This window comes from Glycine soja, chromosome 8 (assembly GCF_004193775.1).
Source record: "Glycine soja cultivar W05 chromosome 8, ASM419377v2, whole genome shotgun sequence".
Taxonomy (NCBI): Eukaryota; Viridiplantae; Streptophyta; class Magnoliopsida; order Fabales; family Fabaceae; genus Glycine; species Glycine soja.
Window position 1 is genome coordinate 11,165,606 of NC_041009.1, and position 24,336 is coordinate 11,189,941.

Sequence of the window (24,336 nt, forward strand, 5' to 3'; positions counted from 1 at the left end):
GTGAAACAACCGATAACTATCCGATGCTCATACTCTGCCCTGGCTCTCACACACACCTCCTTTTTTTTTTCTTTTCAGAGAAAGACTCACCTTCTCCTTGGCCATTGAGACAGCTAACAAAAAATCAATCAGGAAATGTTAGTCTCATACTCTCAAATCACTATTTTGAACATACTATCTTAATTGAAATTGATTAAAAATTATAGATCTCGCGTCTTATTAAATTATCCTCTCTCATGATTTTATAATTTTCAATAAATTTTAACAAATAATAAGCTAGCACTCCTCAATCAATAATTGATGTAAAATTAGTGATTGGATCAAAATTAATTAACTAGTAAGTAGCTTGATATCATCTCCACAAGAAGAATTTGAAATTTATTTTGCATTTAATGTAAATTATGGTGTATTATATGAAGAATAGTTTCAACAAAGAAAAAATGTGAATATTCTAAAAAGTGAAAGTCTCACATTTCTTGATTTCACTTGTAAATGCTTTCAAGTCTTTATATATATACATATGTCATTCTTTGTTTTATACTTATAAAGAAGGTAATAGTGGCATGGACTTATGCAAATGAGATTGGATCACGTGGGCTTGGTATAGGGAAAATGAGACTTGATCAAGTGACTTATTAAAATATTAAAATAATTCATATATATTTTAATATTATAAAAAATATGAAATAAAATTTTAACCATAATAGCAGAGCAGGTTTAATGACGGAGGGCTACATCCTCTAATTCAACTTCGATCCTGCTTTTACGTGTCAAAGAAGACTCAAACTTGAATTTGGTTGAAGCAATTTTTTCCTGTCATACTCATTACTCGGGTCGAGATCAAACATTTACTCACATATTTGAATTTAATTATCATGTCTACCAATAACAGCAACATCCACATATGATAAAAAGAAGAAAAAAAACATAATACAGACAACTTTTTCAGTAACTAGTCATTCTTATTTTCTGACTTCACATTTTGGACATTAAATCAACACTTTAAGCTTAAATAGTTAGAGCAAAATAAAAATGGGCCTAAGGGTTGACCTGGCCTATTACAGACCAAACTATAAGTTGGGAAAATATTTCAAAAACCAACCTATATTTTGCCTATTGTGCTTTCCCATTTTGACAACTCTTGCGGTTGTGTTTTTGTTGAAGGGGTCGATTAAACAGTACGAATGCTCCCTGATTTAAATCAGAATCCTGCTTTAGCCATTTTAGCTCTTTTTGTTTTTTTATTCATAATAATTGAATATGATATTAGGAATTTACAACACTCATACACCATATTCAACTAATTAAACACTTTCTTTACTCTTCCTTTATTTTTTTATCCGGCACAAGTTATCCGATAAATGAGTATTCGACGAAACAGTATTCAGAGTTGAGTTCAGGTACATTTCTCTCCTATAAAAAAAAATAAGAGGAAAACAATCACTGAAACTTGGCACTAAATGGATGGTGACATCTGAATTCCAATGCTAATATAAGAGAAAATAGGGTAAGGTTCTTTTTTTTTTTGGTGAATAGAAAATAGAGTAAGGTTCTTTTTTTTTTGGTGAATAGAAAATAGGGTATGTCATGTCACTGTAAAACAACCTTACAGTTGCTCTAATCATCAAGCATCACATGTATAATAAAATTGCTAATTTTTTCAATAATTACCTTTAAAATACAGTTATTTTTTATTAATTAATGATATAAAACTATTTTAAACTATTAATATAAATATATTAAAAGTGAGCAGCCAGTACATTTAATCTCTAATAGAATAGCTTTCTCGCAGTGAAGAATATTGCTAACCTTTTCGTGACTTTCATGGAGTTTCAGTAAATCCTTAATTTTTTGTTTACATGTTTAGTGTTATACAAGGACCTTGATCTTCCTTAGAGTTAGAAGTTATTAGCAAACCTAATAACTGTGCCAGTGGGGATGACCAGATCTTGAATGTGAAATAGGGCAATATAACGTTACTATTTTTAGTGGTGGGGTTGAGCAGGAAAATTACAAATCACGAAAGTCCAAAATAAATTTGAAAAAGCAAGTTGCAGGAACAAACTCGTCAACACGTTACTTTCTAGTGCCATCCAAACATTGAATAATTGAATCAAACCAAAAGGTTCCTGAGTGTTAAATAATAAAACACAAAAACACATCTGAGGAACAAGAATATCCATAGTTTTGACGGTATTACAAATGGTTTTAAACAGAACAAGACCCATACCTAAAAATATGACCAAGTAATTTCTTGAGACTGAGGATCCCCCATTTTGAAGAGGGAATAATTTATCATTCAATGCCTCTTTCTTATAATACATGAAACTGGAAAGAGAATAACACTAAAACCCACAGAAAATATAATCAAAGAATAAATGAAAAAACCCTATTACAAGGTAACAATGTGTCAGCCCCCTCCCCTTCCTCTCTTTAATCTCTACACACCCGAAAAATAAAACTTCCATCCGAAAATTCGTGCAACTTTGTGAAGCATGTGCTGGCTGCATTCTTCAACATGACTGCAGTGTAGCTGAAAAATAACTAACCCTTCTTCTTCAGCTTTTCTTTATTCACGACTCGTCACAATTCAATCCACAAATTTCTAACACGGGGCCGTCTCTTGACACAAACGGGTTAATTCTGACCCACATGAGAGTCAAGATGGAGGCCAGAAGGATTGACCAAACCAATATAATGGTTGGCATTCTATCTTGTTTTCCAAGCAACCCCTTCAAGAAGGGGTAGAGATGGAGGATCACCCACAATGCAAAGAACAATCTACCAAAGAGAGGTCCCCATGAGTCATAACCATTGTTGATGGCATCTGAGATCCCGACAACCACCCCGACAATATTCATGATAAGTAAAGTCATTGGAGGGATCAAGAGTGATGTCCACTTGAATATGTAGAGTTCTGAGAATTCTCCATCATCTGCTGCTTTTGAGGTCACAGTGAAGTTTGTGTTCACACCAGCCAAGACCTTCAGTAAACCCTGAAATAGGGCAAATAGATGGGAAGAAACACCTCCGATCACCCAAAACTGTTCGTTCCTCCACCAGTCGTCTATGCTAACACCGCCCCATTGCATCTCAAGGATGCCAGTTGCTGCAATGGATATGAAGAGGGCCATGAACACAAGACTGGCATAGTTGCTAATCTGCATTTTGAGTTGAGACACAAATTTGGATATTAGTAACCCAACAAGTCTATACTTTTCGCTTCAAGTAAAATCCAACTGTTTAAAAATAAAGGGACACAAATGACGTGGTAACATGCAATGCCAATAACCTCCAAAATAGTTTCAAGATGGCAAAGCCACAGATATGAGTATTTAGATGCTCCAAAATCATTTTCATTCTAGTTTTCCCACATATAGCATTATGAATTTAGCTCCTGTATGATGAGTGCACTTCAACAGGGAAAATCCAGTTTTATAACCATTGGTTATAAAATCAAAGGCTTAAATTTTGATCAAATATATGCATATTCATAACAATTTATGAAGTTAAAATCTACTCTAGATTTTCCAACAAACAGTTATAACCCCTCACTATTCCCTCTAAAGTTCACATACACTTCAGAGGAGCCAGATCCTAGCCTTAATCTCAACAGCCCAAATATTAAATTGTTTTAAATCCTTAGTTGAGGAAGGGAAAATATGAAAGGGATTCCTTCACTGACAGACAAATAGATACAAGCATACCTCGGGTACGATAAATTTTCCAGTCAGAAGGCATATGGCTGGTAGAGTACAGTAGACAAGCAATGGGAGGGAAGTCCAGGGATATACGACCGAGTTAATGTAGGAAAATCGTTCCAACAATTTCAATCCACCACCATAGCCATACCAGATTGGACAATGTCTGCTGAAAAAAATCTCAACAGACCCAAGAGCCCACCGAAGAACTTGGTGCAGACGATCTGAAAGGTTGATAGGCGCAGACCCCTTAAATGCAGGCCGCTTAGGAATGCAATACACAGACCGCCAACCATGGCAATGCATTTTAAATCCAGTCAAGATATCCTCTGTCACAGAACCATATATCCACCCAACCTGGTAAAACGCCAACGGTTTATGAGCAAGAGAATAAATATAAGAATGAGAAGACTAATTTTTCAAAAAGAATTAACAAAACAATTTTTTTCTATGATACTTACTTCTTTTCCCCATTCTGTTTTGTCTTCATAACCACAACTGATGACCTGGATGGCTTCTTTTAAAAGTGATGCAGGACTCACGCCATGTGGAACTCCACCATCATCCAAAAGTGTGGAGGCTACAAATACTGGAGACTGTCCAAACCTCTTCTCCAACTTTGTTTGAGTCAGATTGGATGTCTTCTCATTGTTGGTTCCTGGAAAAGAATTTATTTAGTATTATTGAGGAAATTTCTCAAAGTATGTATTTTGACTAGTAAGAACAGCCACATGGTCCAAAATTCTAACCTTCATTCCCCGCCTCAATATTTTCAAGTGCATGTATCTGCTTTGATGCTTCACTGTGCTTCACCTTCCTCTTTTTCTCCTTCTTACTATTGGCATTCTTTTTCTTTCTAGAGCCACAACATAGGCAGCACCACTTTGGCCAACAGTTACAAGTTTTGCTCGGTGGTTTCTTCTTGGCAGGTGCATCATATCCATAAAGTGCGTACCTTCTGAAAACACATCCAGTTCCGACATATATTGGACCTTGTATCCCATCCAATCCTTTCATGTTAATCTGTTTTCAATTGGGGAGTTAGTAGTTGCCATATTAAAGGACTGAAAGAAAAGCAGTCAAACAAGCAAAAAAAGAGGAAGAGAAAACTTACATCGAAAAATACAACATTTCTGTTTGAATATCTATCATGTCTATCAATTCCATCAAATCGCTGAGGAAATTGCACATAGCAAACCTTTTTCCCTAGTTGAGGATCCATCATAAAACACATAGCTTCTCTAAGTGCCTTGCTATTGTTAATGTAGTGATCACAATCAACATTCAGAAGATAGGGTGCATTAGTGATAATTGCTGAAGCCCGTACCTTCACATATTTAATATCATTACAAAAACAAGTTATTTAAGGTCAATGGAAAATCAGCTGAACCTGAACCAAAATAATAAAGTGAATTGATGCTTACCAGAGCATTCATTGCACCAGCCTTTTTGTGGTGATCAAACCCTGGCCTCTTTTCTCTAGAAACGTAGACCAAGCGGGGTAGCTCATTTCCTTCAACATCACGAACACCATCCTGCCCAAGGAAGACCTATAAAATACAAAAAGAATTTTAGCATTTGTAACTCAGAAGTCAGTGAAATGGACTAGGATCCAAATCCTCTAGCCAAAGCAGAAAGGTGGCATAAGCAAGTCTACTTGCAATGCATGGTTGCTTATATTCTATGATGCAAATTAGTTTGAACGTCAGGCAGAGGAATGTATTTATACAGGGGGAACACATCAACCAGAGTTTTCAAAAGTTTAAAAAAAAATCTTGTTGATTTAACAGAAAAAAATTAAAGGGGGAAAAATGTTTTCAAAATCATCTCATGAGAAGCCTGACAACATCATATGCAAACACTATTTTTGGTGTCTGTTAAACTGATATGCCTTCTTACCTGAATCATGCCAGGATGATCCCTCACATTATTTCCAGGCCAAGGAGTCCCATCTTGCATGGTCCATCCATCCTCAGGAACCTTTTGTGCTGTTGCCACCAAACTGTTAATCCTCACCTTAAATTCTTCATAATCCCTCTGTAACAGCCAAAATCAAAAAGACCATTAGCAGAGTCAAATGGTGGCATCTTTTGGCGCAAGAAGCAAATTACATAAAAAGAAAAAGTTGACACCTTCATTGCTCTCCTTTCCCTGACAAATGCTGGGTGTACTTTATTTTTCAGATAGTCCATCTTCTGACCAAAGTACCATTCTGGTGCCCGGGGCTCAATATTGTATTTCTTACAAAATGGAACCCATCTCCTAGCAAATTCAGATGTCTCAGACAGTGCTTCAAAAGTAAGCATAGCAGCACCATCATCTGAGACATAGCATGCAACTTTATCAACTGGATAATCAACAGCAAGGATAGATAGAACAGTGTTTGCTGTAATCAGTGGAGGTTCCTTCATGGGATCAACAGTACTGACAAAGACGTCTACACTGGACAACTCAGATGGCTTCCCTTCTTTTTCATACCTGCCGCAATGTAAAAAGCCAATCTTGAGCAAGAAAGTAGGACTTTTAAGCGTGAAAATTAGAATGAGATATACTTGGGTACAGAATAAATGCAAATCAAGAAATAAAAATCACAAGATATGGTAGGTAGGCTCAATTACCTGAGTGACAGACGATCAAGGTATGTTTCTCGCTGTATTGGGTACCATTTTGGAAACTGATCCATTATCCATGATACAGCAAACCATATTTCACAGATGACTGATGTCAACCACAAGCCATATGCATCATTAACTGGATGGAGAATTCTATAATGGAAAAAGAGCCCAAGCACAACAAGGCGGAGTATTATAATCATTCTGTAAGGATTTATCTTGCTTGAAGGGATAGGTAGCTTCCGAGAAAGTGGCTGCCTGCCTTCATCCATCCTGTTATAATATATTGATAAAAATGTCAATACTCAAAGAAAAAGTATAGGGTAGAAAATTAGAGAAATGTAATTGTTCCATTCTAGTTAAACTTGCATCCTCCAGCCCCAAGTGCACATGCATACACTGCAACACCTAACTAACAAAACAATAACAGATTAAAGACTAAGATGTATGCATGTATCCAACAACCACCTATTGCAATTACATTGATTTGGAGTCTTAAATGTCTTCCTAATGCAAAATGATATGGCTTTGATGTTGTAAAGAGGAGCACTAGTACCCACTCTAATTATGGAGCATAATTAGGAACTTAAATGAAGCAATATAGAATGTTGAATTGGAGACTTACATAGGTAAATCGGGGTCCTCAAAATCATCACCAAAATTTCCATCATTGCTCCCTTCATGCTTCACCACCTGAAGTTTGTCACTCTGTCTTTTTTTCCAATCTTCCATGCGGTCTTTCCAAGCCACACTTCCATACCCATACACAGCAATGTCTTTCTTGGGGACCATGGGTCTGGGTTGCACTATAACAAAAGAAGGAACAGGATGAGAATATATACAGACAACATAAAATTTAACAATGCAGAACTAGACAATTGTACAGCACTTACATGGAATAGACGGATCGGTATAAGGCATTGGATGGACTCTGCTCCCATGATTCACATAAGGCGGAACAATTAGCGCATGTCTATCAGAAGATATCTCAGGATCCTAAAAATAGCAAAAATGGTAGTTCGTTAGAATCGGTTGCCAGTGTGAAGTGATCCCCACACAGAACGACAATCAGACACGCCAAAAGAGAAATTCAACAATATAGTACCTCCTCCCCATAAGTCAGGAGCGGTATGTCAGAATTGAGAGCAGACGAGCCATGTTCCAAGTTTGTCGCCAAGCCAGATCCATTATTAGCACCTCGCCCAGTGTTAGGGCGTCCAGAATACAAGGATTCCGACATTGGTTGTGGGCCCAAAGCATCAATATCCCCATAATCAAACTCATTGTCCAAGTCATCAGTATCATCTTCCTCTTCATCGCCTTCAACCCTGGGACTACCTGCAATTCATTCATCATTAACGCTGTAAGAAATTTTTCCACAACAGTAACAAGATACCAGAGTCAAAGAAAGGAAATACAAAGCCAATCTCACCTTTGATACGTTTGTATCTGGTCTTGCACTGAGGACAAGCCTGGTTCCCCTCGCGCCTTTCATACTCATAGCAAGGCCGGCAAACCGGGAAAGCACACTCATTGCAGGCAACAAATGGCTCCCCATCCACAGTAATCTCTATCTCATCCCCACAAATCTGACATATCTGTCCACTCAGCTCTCGGACAGACTTAATCTGAGCAGAACCAAGCCAACAAAACAAGAGAACAACAGTGTCATTAGCACCTGATTTACAATCCTTGGAGAAACTAAACAATCCAACCACCCAATAACATTCCTCGCTAGCAAAATCCTACCCAACTTAAAGGTTGTACAAATCCAAGTCACATAGGCAGGGAAGATAGACAAATTTATTCACACACTCCTCTCAAAGCTAATTAGGTCACATATCAACATCAAATCTTCCAATATCTGATAAAACAATTGGCAATTGTTCCACCCTCACCAGTCTAACTAATTCCTCAGCTAATCTCACGAGCGAAATCTGATACAATGTTCACACATTGTAGACACACTCCAGAAGGGTCAAACCCTCAAACCGAACCACGATCAATTAAATCTGAAGCTTATCTCCCGAAAACGAAAAATCCAATTTTTAACTCACAACCCATATTGTTCACAACAAAACGCCCCCCACCCCACAAGCTAATAACTCAAAATAAGAACAGGATAACCACAGAAGCCGCGTCAGACCGCTTCAAGAGACCACCGACAGTGCAAAAAACAATAAAGATGGACACTTTTTGGCGTAGAAAAAGAGATCGGAAGAGAAATAAAACACAAATTTACTAGGACATAAAAGTCCCAAAAACCCTATAAAGTTCAGAAGAGAGAGAGAGGTTACCCTTCCATTCTCATCGGCATTGATGAGCACAAACTCGTTCCTGTTGTGGGAACCAGCAACGAGTCTTCCACCGGTGTGCATCACTGTCTCTTGAACTGAAAAAGTCTTCTTCTTCTACTACTACAAATCGAGAACCCCTCTTTGTTTCAGAAGAAAAAGATTCACGCTTGCATTGCTCAACATCACCACATCACACCCACTTCCCCAACACAAAACCAAAAGATCCAAAATCACTCTTTTTTTTCTTCCCCACCCCCACAAACGCAATTCCCAATTGCGGGCAAAAACAATAAAAACACCAAATTTCCCTTCTTTAAAGAGAGAGAAAGTGAAAGAGGAGAAGACAGTGTTGGGGGGTTGTGCGTGCAGTGTGTGTGCACTTTGATTCCTTCAGAAGGCAGCCACCGTCGGCTGGTCCTAATCTTTTAGAGAGAGAAAGTGCTGAGAACGCCAACAATATAGATAGAGAGAGTGTATTTGTGTTTTTGTGTGTGTGAGTGGAAATGAAGACGCGTAAGAGAGAAGGAGATACAACACAAGAGCAAGAAGAGAGAGGGGGGACAAAGAGATCGAGAGAAAAAGTAATCAAAGCTAAGATTATTAAAAAGGAAGAAAACACACACCGAACTTATAATAAAAACGAAAATAAATAAATTATATATATAAATGAGAAGTGAAGGAGTTAGGACTATGACTGCGAGTTAGTAAGGTGTGAGGTGGTAGGTGGGGCCCAGCTGGAGTTTGGTGATGAAAAACACTAAAGCAAAATTGATTTATTTCTTTTTTGGGTTTATTACATTAATGACTAATTCGGAGAAAGAAAGAAAAAAGGGTTAAAATTTCGTCGGTGAAGGAAGCAGGTTATGCTTTTGTTTTAGGAATGTGCTGTTGTATTAAAGTAAAATTGGAAAACCATGCATCCCTTTCTTTTTAGTTTTCCGAATTATTATATTCTATATAAATTGATTTGGAGTGATTGGGGGTCAGATCAGGATTCACTGGCACTTGTTAGATTGGGAAGAGAAAGAAAGTGTGAGGAAAGAGAAAGAAAAGGGTTGACAAGTAGGATCAACTCACGCGGCGTGCGTAGATTATGTCTTTCCCTATACTCATCAATTTCACCATAACATAACTGCATAGTTTTTCACCATAAGTATCACACGGAGTATATCTCTTTTTCTATTTACTAACAATTAAGAGTATCTTTAGATGAAAATTAATTCATTAAATGCGTATTAAATGCTTTTTTTGTTAAATAGAAAATATTCATAAATTCAATCGTACAATTTATTTGTATCTAAATTTTTTTCATTAACTTATTAAAATAATTATGAAGTTACTTTTATAAATTTAAACAATATCTTCCAAATGTCCGTAAGTTTTTTCTGTTATCTTTGTCCTAGACTCTCTAGTGTTTTTGTCTATGTTGTAAATGTAACGACCTCTTCTGAGTCCTTTCATTTCTGCTCTTGCTTGGATCCTCTTTTCGGTTTTTTATGCTTGGTTTATGAGAACCTTTTTCGTAGTCATAACACATTCGTATATATGTGCACATTATTGTTAAGATGGAAATATAAAATATTGTAGCTTCTTGGGATTTATGATACATTTTATTATTGGCATTTTCTGCTAATTAATAATTTTAATTTGCTTTACTTTGATCATCTAATCTAATAATTAAAAAAGACAAAATAAGAAAATACAGGAACCAATTACATGGCTTAAATTCAAGTATTGAACTATTTCGGTGCAACATTCAGTGTACTTTGAAAAATCTGAGGACGATGAAGAACAACAATTCAACTGCGTAACAAGTTCAAGCCTGCATTGGATGTACTTCTAAATTACAGCATCGAACTAAATCTACGAGAACCACAACCGTCCAAATAAATAATATTGGTCATATGTTTTCTTTTTCCACTATGAATAAAATAGCATCAGGTCATCAACTATGCATCTACAAAAAAAAAATGTAGAAAATATTTTTCATACCAAACACCGTGAATAAAAATATGTTTTAAATATATGGCCAGAACTTCTTACACATCATTTTTTTACTTCAATTATTGACTAATTCTTTCTGAGTACTACTATTTATTTATTTTTCTTTCATAAACGATGAATCATGCTTCATCTACTTCTTATTTATTTTATCAAATCGGCAAACATACATTTACTACTAATATGTTTGGGATGATAGCATGAGATGCACACATAAAGTATAAATCATTGACTCAGAATAAATAAAATATATTACATTACATCAAATCATAGAATGCCGGAAATTAATAAAATGTAGCATGTCAATAGTTTATTGACCCTAACATACCATCAAGACAAGAAGAACATGTTTACCTTTTAATTTACTGCAACTTGACACACTAACACCCAAGAACAAAAAGGCCGTTACGTGCGATTAACACAAACTAATTTGAGAATGTAACCGTTTAAAGTTGACATTCACATTTTACTGAAATCAAATGCCCACTTAAATTATATTAAATTAAGATACTGATTTTTTTTTCACATAACACATTGTTGTTTCTCAACCCAAAATTAATTTTATTAATTTTATTTGTAGTATGTGTCAGTTAAATATATCGTTCTTATTTGTATGAGTATTGCACGACATTACACTACTACCTTAAGCCTTTTAATTAGATTAAGATACTGAATTTGAAACAATATTAAGAAACCTATTTAAAAAATAAAAAACATATACAAATGTGCTTTAATTTAATTGGTTAGTTTTTCTTAAAATATAATTCCTTCACATGTAGTCAAAGCTAACCCATGAAGCAAGTAAACACTTACTTTAGCTTTCCAAAAAAATAAGGTTAAGATGTATTTGTAATTAACATTATTTGATTTTCTCACAAAATAATAATAAAAATATGAATTAGTTAATTGACAATTTTTAAATAAATATTTTTCCTTAAAAATAAGTTTTTCATGTTATCTTTTTCTTTCTTAATTAACAAGCATTTTATTGATTTCTTTGGTTAACTTTTCAATACATATTAATCTTAATTAAAATGTACAATTTCTATTATTTAATATTTTAAGAATTTAAGTACAACACATTGATAATATAAATGTTTTTTATTCGATCAATCATTTATAAATTGACATGTATAATATAATAATTATTTGAAAGTTATACCTAATATATTTTCTATTAACATTATAAATGCTCCAAAGTTATTATTAAAATAATAACGGAATGGTTTCCCCTAATCCCTTTTTTTTTCTCTTGACATTCTATTACATGTGGAAATAAGTGGGGAGCATAAATTTATTTTCAAAATTAAATTTAAAAAAATTCTAAGGATCTAAAGGATAAATGTCAAGTAAAATTATACTAATCTAATAAATTGTTTTATGAAAAACCAAATCTTAACTTTTTTTTCAGCCTGCGAAAATGTTAGGTCGACTCTGCATTTTGTCTACAATATTTCATCGTACAAATTTATTTAAAACAAGAAAAACAAAACAAATGGAAAAACTCCAATGACCAACTTGAGTATTCCACGAGGTAATTAAACAATAGGTTCGTATTTAGAGTTTGTGAAACATATAATAATGTATACATTATATAGTTTTCATATATATTCTATGTGCAAAAAGGGTTCGGGTGGTTAGATCTATATTTGATTGACTTTGGGTCCACTGGCTTAATTCTTAACCTTTTAGTTAGTAGTTGTTTTAAGTTTTAACCTGTAACGTGGGTTAGCCAACCCATCCATAATTGTCCCTCGCTTTCTCTATATTCAACTATTCTCATCTCTTTTTTTTATGCATTCAACTATTCTCATCTGACTTCAAGTCAATAAGAATTTATACGTAATTTCCAGCTGTGCTTGCTGACCAAATTAACACACCATTTATCATTATAAAATGTGCCTTAGGAAATATAAGTTGAGGAATTAAAATAAAAACATAATATATATATATAGAGAGAGAGAGAGAGAGAGAACTATATGTATTTAGTATTTTTAAATTTAAAAGAATAATAATGTTTTAAATAATTATGCGAGATAATATACATTGTTAAAGTCTTTAATTATATTATAAATAAATTTAATCACTTCGAAAGTAAATGAAAATAAGTATCAGAGTAAAACATTGATTGAATTTTAGTATAAAACATGTCCTGCTAGTTAGCCTAAAAGAATAAGATAATGCGATGCTTCATTACTTATTTTTTTCATTTTTGGCATTTTTATTGGAATAATTATTACGACTTTTATGCCACATGGGCAGCGTCCGCTGTCGGTGGTGATATTTCGATAGAATAATAAATAAATAAAATGTCGTTTTCGACGATTTATGAAAGCTAGTCCACGTCACGTTAAAACAACTGTGATCGTGATTTGCGTATGATTACCTTCGTAGTAGTGCCATGCATTAGTATTATCTATGCTTTTATTTTATTAATTAGGCCCTTTATGCTTATTTCCCAAGAAATAAAAAATGTTAATTAATACCTGAATTTAATTTTATTTCTACTAATCCCGTAACGTAAAGGCGTAAAGTCTTACCCGCTTTAAACTGAATGTCACGGTTATGCATTTAACTTAAGTCTTTTTAGTTTTGAGTAAACCATCAAAATTATCTTTAAAAGTGTGAGATGTTGGTAAGTTGATTGTTGAAAGATAAAAAAGTGTATGACTATTTAAGTGTTTAGTCTTTTAGTATTTTTAGATTTTAATTTTTAGTGCTTTAAAGATTTTTTTATTATAATACTGCATTATATAAAAGAAAATTACTTTTGTTAGTAGTCATTAATAACTCTAAGTGAATAAAAAATACTACTATAAGCTAACCGGGGTTGCAATCTGGAATTGATTATCCAGTATAGTTGTATTTTGATTTTGGGTACTTCTAGTACCATTTAATATATTTAGCTTTTGTCGATTAAAAAAAAAAACTCTAGAAATTGTCAAATGTCATATTTTTGTTAGTAATTTATTTAGTCATCCTCTTAGGTGGTCTTTCACGTGGCATCTAATATTTATATTAGCAACAACTAAATTCAAAGTTCCAGAGTAAGTCGAATGAAGAAATCTTGCACAGTATTTCATAAATGAGAATCAGTGCTTATTGGTGAATAAGGGCTGGAGAAGTATTGTATCACTCTTAAACAAGCACGCAGTCCCTAAATAAGAATCAATATCTATATTTGAAATAGTGGGCCATTTTCTTACTTTTTCATTAAAATGTAAAAAAAAAAAAAAAATCAGTGTAGAGCTATTGGTGGGATCCATGTAGTTACTTTTGTAGCTGTGTTGAATAGGAGATTTTTTTTTTTCTGTGGATAGAAGATGTTTAAATTGAAAAGAAAAACATGATTGATATTTACAAACAAGACTCGGATAGCAACTCAAAGAAAGGTCTTGCATTGGAGATAGCCTCATAGACCAAAATGATAGTAAAAAAGAAAAATCTTTTTGCATGGACGTCAGCAAAAACTAAAATGATACATTAACGAACCAAATAGAAAAATTTAGGGACTTTGTTGAAAAAAAGAAGAAGAAACGTTTAGGGACTAATATAGAATACTTAGAGAGCAAAATGAATTATTTTTTTTCTTGCGCCCAAGTCAATACTCAATAGGGATCAAAATGAAAATTAAATTATTTTTCTAAAAGTTTCTTCAAGACTCTGTAATATCTCAAATTCGAACAATTTCCTTTTCGAATTGTTTGGAATTTAATTTAAAAATATAAATGGAGTCAAGGAACTCTAGCACACACCATTGTCTTCAAATTATTGAGTACTATCGGAATGTGATTCTTATTTTTTTTAGACTGGAGTCTACAAAATTACTAAAATATCCCTAATGTCATCAAATTAACTGGGATTTAATTTTTAGCCAAAATATATTGTAAAAAATATAGAAACTTCGTTTTACACTTGGAATATTAACTACAATATCAAAAAAATCATAAAATTTCTACGAATGTCTAGATTTTTTTTAAAATTACCAAAATACCCATGACCATTGGGGCTCATTTTCAGTGAGAAAATTGTTTTAAATTGTTAAGAATATTAATTTGATGCTTAAACATTAAATATATTCCATAAATAATATTTCAATAAATTTGGAAAATATTTTAAGTACCAATTACATTAAAATCAAAATAATTATAGACTGACAACATATGTGCAGTTAGTATGTCCTAATTCCGAAATTATCAAATTCCCCTTTAGAATTTTAAAGATGATCAATGAGAAGTATTCTTAACCATTAAAGATAACTTTTTATCAACTTAGGGAAAACTTACAAACGAAAAAAGTATTCGAGTACCTTATATTTGAGCTATAAAATACATGTATGAGGAGGTAATTACTAGTATCAGAACACCAAAAAGCAACATTGAGGATTTTTCTATAGAAATATGATAATATCAAGGCTCAACTTAAATTTTTACCTATGTTAAACAAAATTTATCCCTTATTAAATAATTAATTATTTTAAAATTTTACTCCATATTTTGAGAGAGTAATATTTTAACATAAAAGAAATTCTCAAAATTAATTAATGGTTTACTTTTTGAAAAAAAACTATAAAAATAATCATTAAGTAACAATGAAGTCATCATGTGAAAAAAAAATAAGAAGGCTCAATGAGAGACATTTCCACGTTTAAAAAATAAATACTTTCACAAAAAATAATAATTTGGGAGTGCTTCTTCATTCTTCCGCCTTATTTAAAAAAAAAAACTTAAATTTATAGTATAAGATTTTTTTTCATCTCTAATATAAGTTTCTCATACTTTCAAATCAATTCTTTTAGTGTTTTAAAATTTAATCTTTTTCAGCATTATTTATATTATTTATTTAAATTAATTACATATATATATTTTTTATGTATTTCCAAACCTTTTTTATGCTTTATATTATTTTAAATTTAAGTAAATTGAAAGATAAATTTGCATTACACTACATATTTGCTACTACACTCTTAATTTAAAGTTGAAGTGAATGCTATTATAATCCTCCAAACATATACTATAAAATAATGCTAAATTGATCCATAAAGTAGAACACGTGACATTGGTTATTTTATTTTCATACAAATAAACGATTAATGTAACTTCATCACATGTTACATGTTTGAATGACTAAAATAAGACACTTGTTCTATATTAAGTTTCATCAAAGTATTGTACAAAATCATAAAATAAAGACAAGGGAGCCAACCTTGTGGATTTTTTTTATAAGTTATACATATATTTCATTCCTACTCGAGTCATATATGACTATTACGACGTTAAAATAATTTTTAATGTAATTATATATTTAAGACTTTAATTTAAAATTATTAATTTAACTAGAATAACATTGTGATAATTGATTTATACACTTGATGATAACCCCACTGATTTATATTAGCTTATCACAAATTATTTAACTCAACTTAAATTTTTTTATTTATTTTGAAGTAACAAAACATTTAACTTAGTTTAACCCACCATGAGTTGATAGGTTAAGAGAGTTGATTTACATACCGACTCATCTAATTAAAAAAAGAATTGTAAAAAATAAGAAAAATAGAAAAAACCAAATACAAAAAGTCTAATCAAGTACTATCTCTTAATAAAAAAAATCAGAAATGTGCAAATAAAGTACAAAATTCTGAAGGAAATTTATAATAGAAAAGGAAAATAAACAAGACAATGGCTCGGTTAAATAATTTAATAGTTATTAATAGAGGCAAAGGAAATATCTAAATTATTAACAGATACACACAGATATATAATGTATTTTTCAAAATAAATAAATGAAAAAAAATCAATTGAAATACACTAATGCTATAAATATTATGCTATAAATATTATTTTTAGAAGGTCTTTCAATCATAAATAGTTATATAATTACAAATCATTAACTTTTATAATAATTAATTTAGAGTCACATCTATATTATTTTTAATTAATGAAGAATATAAAGGTCTTTAAGCAAAGGGATGGCACCAGGAAGAACAGAGATTTAGGTTCATAAAATGGACTCGATCGAGACCTTCATCCCACCTTAATTAATGTGTTATATTGGTTTGTCGATGCAAAATTTCAATTAATGAAATGCTAATTTTAACGTTTGCCTATCTCCAACGTGAATGGTCATGGTAACGCAAAAGGGTCTACAACGGAAGGTAATGGTCACGAGGTCATTTTCCTACGGAAAGAAAAGAGAAGAAAAGAAAATCTTAAAGCTAGTACGGCCTTCCCTTTTCAGTAAAACAACCAAAAGAAAGAATTAATGAAAAAGAAGACGAAGAAGCATTGTTTAATAATTATTGAATTTTAATTTGATTTGTGGTTTGAGGCATCATATATGATGATATATATTTATTTTTTTACTTCAATCAAACTTTTAATCATTTGGCATAACATACGGATAATATTAAAACAAGTCAATCCTCAATGTAAAATAACAAAAAGTTAAGACTAAGCAATTTCTTTTTTCCTATAGCACAATTATTAATCTTCCATCCTCCATATTTGACATCACCTGAAAAATAAAGTGTGCATTATGGAAAAAAGGCAAGTTCTGCTAATTACAAAACTCATTTATAATAATTATTGGGTTAGTCTATGATCTTGTATTCTTGTATTTGTAATAACAACAAGCCACGTTAAAAAAGCATGTGAAGGAGGTGGGGCCAGGGACAACCGAGCAAGTCATATCATAATTTAGTGTGGGCCCCATGAAGAACAAGAGGTAACAGCTGGCAATGTGTTCGCTTGTGTTGGGTGGAAAGTGAACTGTGAACCACGCGATGCCCTAAACACAAATTTCACTATACACATAACACATAACACATTACACACCAAATCTAAAAGAGTTTTATAGAGAGAAAAAAAGGGGTTGGGACACAATGTCGGGCAAAGATATTTGACTTGTAGAATCGATGGCTCCAGCCTAGCAATTTCATTACAACCTCTCTTTTGTACGAACTTAGCATCAATGCCATGGGTTCAATGCTTTCTTTCCTGCAACTGCAACCTGCTACTACTAGCTACTACTCAATTAAGAGTTAAGGCACAACAAAACTGAAAAATGGGGCTTCTTTATTTATAAAGAAAAAATAAATATAATAAAATTGAGTCATTACATTCCATAATCATAATGGACCAGTCATTTCAGATATATAGATCATTTGTTGGACGTTGGCTACCTAGCAAAAGTGTCGGTGCTCCTCCCCCTGTCCTTTGTTATTTTATAAATAAATAAAAATATCTCTTTCTTTCTTTCTTTCTTTAAATAAAAATACAAAGGTTCTACACCACAACAAGTAAAGGGCCTTCATTATTATAATTGGACAACGCCATATACAAGTCTTTCTTTCTACCTTGTTCATTGAAATGTAAAATTAGACAGACCACCTACTTTTTAGAGTATATCAATATCAATACTCTATTCAATATGCATAAGCTAGATTCGTATAACATGTCCATCGAACAATATTTTATCTGTGTTGACCACGAGGAATATAACATGCATCGAAATCAAGATCCTAAAGCCTTTGCATTTCACTTACGTCATTACTAATTAATTTCTAAAATTTATGAGAAACTTCTAACTTTTTTTTTTTTAACTCTTCAGTTTATTAAAAAAATAAATTTTAATTAATTTAAAGATCGATCAAAAAATAAATAAAATAAATAAAAAAATATTTTTGTCAATAATCAGACTTAAATAATATCAATGATTCTAAGGCATCAAACAGCTATCAAACATATCATCGCGAGATACGGAAATTATACGCATTACATAATTCTATCAAACTGTACGGTGTCTCTCAAGCATCAGAATATAACTAGCCAAATTTAGTTAAAGTTGCCAATATGTACCACAGCGACAAGTTGTGACTAACTCTTTTTTCTTAACTAATTACGTTCCTGAGAAAGAAAAACTTTACCCGGATAAATTGATGTTTAAACCGTGTTCGTTTGACATGTTTATTCTGAAATAGTAGTTTTCTATTCAATATAAAAATCGGTAAATATTTATTTACAAGATGCAATCATGACTATGATAAAGACAATAACTGTCACTATTATAATTATTGTTATAATTGCAAGCCACATGTACAAGAGAATCCTTCTTGCCAGGAAAGTGCGACAGCTAGACTAAAAAAATAATAAAAAACAAGAGCAATATATGTTTATAACTTGTTTGGCTACTGAAATTTGGCTCACGTTTAGCCAGATGCAAGATCAACTATGAGTTGTTGAGTTACTTTGCTTCCAAACAGAAACACAAAGCACACGTGGTGGCTCATCGCCGACGTGTCGGTTGATTTATAAATAAATTATTAACAGACGAAGTTTGATCAAAATTTTCGTGCTAGGGTCTATAGTAAAGTGGTTCTAGAAGTTTACACATCTATTGTGACTATGATTATAAAGTGGGTAACGTTTTATATTGTCAAAAGTGTTAATATAACAAAAAAGTCTATATACTTGTCTAAGTAAATTGACAAGCGGAAAAGACAACTAGGTTGAACATGTCCTATTTCAATCGTCTGTTATTAATCGTTCACTCCGATAACATTTATTTAACAACAAAAAAAATCTGAGCATTAAAAAAAAATAAAACCTATACAATTAACTAAAACGAAAAATGTCAATAAACCGTAAAAAAATTATTAAGTCTACATCAATAACAAAAGAGTCTTTTTTCCCAAATGATTTTGCCCACAAATTAGAAAAACTGGCTGCAAGAGTTTCACCGTTTGAGCTGTGGATTAGATCACTGGAAAAACACCAGCCATGGATTGAATCACAGCATAGATTTGTAACTACATAAGAGCATCGCAGCCACTAGTTTTCCAACTATACCAGTAAAAAAAACCCAAGATCAAAAACTCCAAAACGGATACAATACAACCTCATTTTCACAAAATAACGGATAGTATACAAATCATTTTCCTTTTATGGACACAAGTGAACAATACCCTATCCCTTTTGGAGACAAAAAGTCAAAAAATGTGTGAGATTTGACCGTATAGATGCTGCAACCAACTAACTCACCTTGCGTTTACCATCTTCCACATGAAAAGCACATATTATAGGTCAAAATCTGCCGAAGAATTATAAATAACTTGGAAGTAACATCGTGTCCGTGAACTCCAAACGCAATCGGACATGTAATCATCATTATCCTAATTGGTATTGCTATGGACCGCGTGGACACACCATAGAAGCTTAGTGTTTGCATTTTGTTCTTATGTCTTCCATACTCTAATGGTGCCATCCACAGAAGAAGTTACCATGCAGTTTTCCTTTGGATGATAACTAACACTTGTTACCTGACAAAAAACCCACATGCATTATATCATTCTCACATCCTTCAAAAGGCTGTTAAATAAAAGAAACCTATGCACAAGCCTTAGCATCTCTACAGGTAAAACGACAATCATATTATAAAACCCAAAATGCCATCAGTCCCAGCTGCAACATGCAGGCATTTTCGGAACAAAATAAAGCATCTCACCCCATAGTGTAAGGTAATGATGATGAAATTATCATCAGACTTGAAACTGACAATAATAAAATATAGCATAAGGAACATAAGTTAAAGAAATAACAAAGTTCCTCTAAACATAATCAGCAACAGACCAAAGTACCATCAAGAATAACTGCTCGGGAAGTTGAGAGAGAATCTTTGTTTTGGAAGAAAGTTACCATATTATTTCAACTATCAAGTGTTTGTGATAACAATTTTCATGCGGGGTTTTCAAAACAATGCCAAAAAAATTGTGAGAAATCAATTAAATCATAATGAACGAGTGTGATAAATCATATATGGTTTAAATGAAAATTCATAATTATTAAACAGCAATTTTTATAAAAGGGCATCAAGCCATCAGTTTTCCTTTGTTGAGGCTTAAGGAGGAATTGAAAATTTGAAGCAGCCATATTCATGATTCAAGACAAATTATTAATGAAGAAAAGGTCTATAATGTCCTTTTAGTATCACCCTTGCAAAGCTTCATTCCAGAAAGAATAAACTAGTGAAAATAAATTACCACTGAGGTATGAGCCTTGAATCTTGAAACAACAGATGCATCTACAAGATCCCAGAAATAAATGAAGCCATCCTCAGAGACACCAGTTACATGAGCATCCGTATTGGTAAGGCAGCAATCCAATTTGTAAGACTGAGGGTAGTTAAATAGAAAGGGTCAAATATTCAAAAAAAAAAGATGAATAATTAAAAAGTTTGTAACATGTAAAGTTACTTAAAAGTTAAATCACACAAGAAAATGCTTTAAGAATGAACAATTGCATGAAACAATAAATAGTAGTCCAGAAATGCAGGTATATAAATGATAGTGAATCTCAACTTGTATCCCAAATTCTTTGGGAGCTTGCACCTGGTCCTGTATCTTTAAACAAAGCTACATGCAGAACATTAAAAAATAGGAAGTGCTAAAATGAGTTTTAGGCATCTGCAGGACTAACCTTATTAGTGTGTCCTTTATATTCTTGTAACAGTTCACCTGTCGACCTGTACAAGAAAGGACTATGAAAATTGCAGGGATACAGACACATAGTAATTTTTCCAAAAATGCAATAAAAATACCTGTCCAAAAGACGCAATGTAGAGTCTAAGCAACCGGCTAGAATGCAGTTACCATCATTTGACATTGATACACAGTTGACAGGTTGCCCTAAATTATCAGATGTTTCTCTGATGAATAGAAAATAGAACATCAGTAAAAATTTCACAATGCAAACAAATTTTATGGCTACAACAAAAGTGTCCAACAGCACTGTACTGCGTTACTTGATAGACTGTTTTAAACATGAATTACAAAAGAAGAGCAAATGATGGTCTCAAAGTTATGTTTGCAAGAAACCTGCCAATACGAATGTCAAATGTTCGAACAGTTCCATCAACACTTCCTCCAATAATTTCAGTTTTTGTTAAACAAACAGACATCACACTATCCGCAAATGTGTCAATAATCTGCATGTCAATTGAAACTCTTGATTAGTACTATTTCATGTAATTGATAACTGTTAGAAGAAAAAAATACATAAGAGAGTAATTTGATGAAACCATCCCACCTGAATTGGCTCTGTGCTGTGGGATCTGCAGTCCCAAGCACGCAATGATTGATCATAGCCAGCAGAGACTACAACAGATGAATACTCATTGAATTTGACACCATTTACCTGCAGAAGAAGAAATTATTTATCAATCAGAAACTATAAATCTATACCCTACTTTGGATTCAAGGTTGGGTCTACATATATCACAATAACAATCATCAACAGCTCCAAACCACTTTAACTCACAATGATCTCAAGTCTATATTTTTAATTTTATCATTGTATAATGGATGGTGTTTTTTGAGAAAATAAAAAAAAATTAGTGGTGATTTTGTCGAAGGTGTTAGCATTAGGTCAGGAACCAGTACGTATGAGGCCATGTTTGGATAAAACACTTATATGAGAAGAAAAAATGAAATAAGTTTTTTCCATAAGCTAAAAGTAGCTAATTTTATTCTGGCTATTTTCTTCTCCTCTAACTACTAATGAAGTTGTTGTTTTTTTTTTAATCTGAACAGAGGCTAGCTAGCGCTATATGTCAGAAGAGTAAAATGGCATTCAGGCAGCAGGAGCAAATAAATGACTGAAGTTAGTAATAGCTCACCTCACCATCATGGCCACGAAATTTCCTAATTACACGTCCAGTTGCAACGTCCCAATAAAATATTTGTCGATCTCCACCACAGGAACATAGCTTGGAGTTGTCCCTAATAATAACATGCAAATAATGTATTATGAGTTCAACTAGTCTAGTGTTGACCCTAAAGAAACCAATGCAGTTACATTCCATGACAGTTCAAAGTACAAAACCCTAAGAATTGAAGCATTCCGAATATGCATGCATGATTCTGAGAGAGAGAGAGTACTGTGTGACGTGGACATCGCGGACTTCGCGAGCGTGGGATTTATAGGTCTTGATATGGATGCCACGGTGAGGATTCCAAAGGCGTATGGTACGGTCTTTGCCGCAACTCAGAACATAATTGCCATCGCCGTTGAACCTCGCGGCTAACACGCCACCCTCGTGACCCTTCAGCACGTTTACCTCTTTCCCAGGAAGATCTTCCACGCTCATATCTTCTTCTTCTTCTTCTTCTTCTTCTTCTTCTTCTTCACTGCGCTCGGGGAAATGAAACCCCATGTTCTCTGCAAGCCCTTTTACTGGGCCAGTTTTTTAATGGATTGGGCCAAATATCCAAGTCACTACTAAGGGAATTACTTCCTGCACTTCCAAAATAATAGGTGAAGGACAAAATTACCCTTCTTTCTGTAATGGTCAGCACCCCCTTCCCTCACTGCACAACCCTATCCGTCAAGCTTCCAAAATTATGAAATGAAGAAGGCATCAGACCTGAAAGCTGCCAAAGCTAATTAGTTGACGGCAACCAATCCAAAAAGACCAGACTTACTGCTGGAAAGCAATGTGTAAATCTGTTACTAACAAAATTGGGTTATTATCATGTTGTTATTGATAATTCATGTACAATTATCATTCTGATGTGATTTGAATTCAAGACTAAAAGCTTGATTTGTCATGTTATTGAAAGTACCAGAAAGAATTCTCAATCGATTGTATGACTTGCTGGAGCGGAGCTTTTTAAGCTTATATAATAACCATAGCCTCCCAAACTGTTTGCCAATGATTATATATATATATATATATATGGGTGGCCTCGACCATTAAGGTAGAACCGTAGAAGCACGAAAGGAGATTGCATGGTTTTTAGTTTTATGAAAAGGAAAAGAAAGCGATTTCATTGTGATTTTTCTTCAGACACACAAAGCGATTCCATTGTGTCATTTAAAAATAAATAAAAAATACACAACAAAAAATGTGATCCAGTTGTAGACTTAAATCACAATTCCGTTGAACACAAAATAAAAAAAAAAAAGAAAATTACCAATGCATTGGGGCACTAAAGGGGGGAAACAAAAGGGAAAGGAGATGGAAGGATTGGGAAGGGGGAAGGGCACAGAGAAGGGGGTGCCAGGAAAGATTGAAGACATAGTAGAGGGAAGAAAGGAAGAAGAGGGAGGGGTCAAGAATTTTGAATTGAAAGTCAAAAGTGTCTTCTTACCTTCAAGTAGGGGCCAATAGCAACACCCTACTAATAACTCCACTTGAAACCATCCATACAAAATCTAGCCTTCTTTCTTGTTGTATTACTATCCAAGTTAATTTTATTTGTATTAATTATTAATTATATGGAAATAAAATCAAGAAGAGAGGAAGTCCCGAAATAAAGCTGAAATTAATTAAGTTCTCTAACTTAGGATGATAACGGACAAGTCAAATATAAATGAGTACAAGTGTAAGTATAAAAGATGTAGATTTATAATTTAAATACTCATCTTCATATCCATCAAATTTTATTGGATTTGGATATATTCGCAAGTAACTCATTACACTCTTTTTTATAATTTTAATTTACTTATATATTTTTAAATAATATAAGTTTCTAATCATATTTTAATTCAAACGATATGCAAATATAATGAATAATAAATAAATTAAAGTTAAAAAAATAAGAATTTAATTATATTTTTAGTTAAATGATTATTTTTAAGTTTGCTATTTAATTATTTAACTATTAAACTAATTGATTTATATTTTTAAAAATTATAACAATAAAATCATATATATATATTACATATA

At 32.8% G+C, this 24,336-nt stretch overlaps 2 protein-coding genes across 3 annotated transcripts; both read right to left on the reverse strand.

Moving 5' to 3' along the window:
• Positions 1 to 2,087: 2,087 nt before the first annotated feature.
• LOC114421941 (cellulose synthase A catalytic subunit 2 [UDP-forming]-like) lies at positions 2,088 to 9,214 on the reverse strand. The gene is made up of 14 exons (XM_028388082.1): positions 8,611 to 9,214; positions 7,746 to 7,941; positions 7,419 to 7,651; positions 7,207 to 7,309; positions 6,939 to 7,119; positions 6,320 to 6,586; positions 5,834 to 6,179; positions 5,601 to 5,738; positions 5,126 to 5,251; positions 4,816 to 5,028; positions 4,451 to 4,724; positions 4,163 to 4,359; positions 3,708 to 4,058; positions 2,088 to 3,161 (listed from the first exon to the last, which is right to left on the reverse strand). Exons 1-14 carry the CDS (start codon positions 8,689 to 8,691, stop codon positions 2,574 to 2,576), a joined length of 3,294 nt encoding a protein of 1,097 aa, XP_028243883.1. The 5' UTR covers positions 8,692 to 9,214; the 3' UTR covers positions 2,088 to 2,573.
• Positions 9,215 to 19,226: 10,012 nt separating this feature from the next.
• On the reverse strand, positions 19,227 to 22,814 carry LOC114422709 (WD repeat domain-containing protein 83-like). Of its 2 annotated transcripts, XR_003668717.1 has the most exons (9): positions 22,547 to 22,814; positions 22,285 to 22,387; positions 21,696 to 21,803; positions 21,485 to 21,594; positions 21,208 to 21,315; positions 21,087 to 21,132; positions 20,651 to 20,782; positions 19,653 to 19,930; positions 19,227 to 19,454 (listed from the first exon to the last, which is right to left on the reverse strand). XR_003668717.1 is itself a non-coding variant. In XM_028389196.1 (8 exons), the coding sequence occupies exons 1-8, from the start codon at positions 22,753 to 22,755 to the stop codon at positions 19,847 to 19,849; spliced, it is 900 nt and encodes a 299-aa protein (XP_028244997.1). In that variant the 5' UTR covers positions 22,756 to 22,814; the 3' UTR covers positions 19,227 to 19,846. The 2 variants fall into 2 exon arrangements, 1 of the variants encoding a protein (XP_028244997.1); XM_028389196.1 differs by having other exon boundaries at positions 19,227 to 19,930.
• Between the last annotated feature and the right edge of the window lie 1,522 nt (positions 22,815 to 24,336).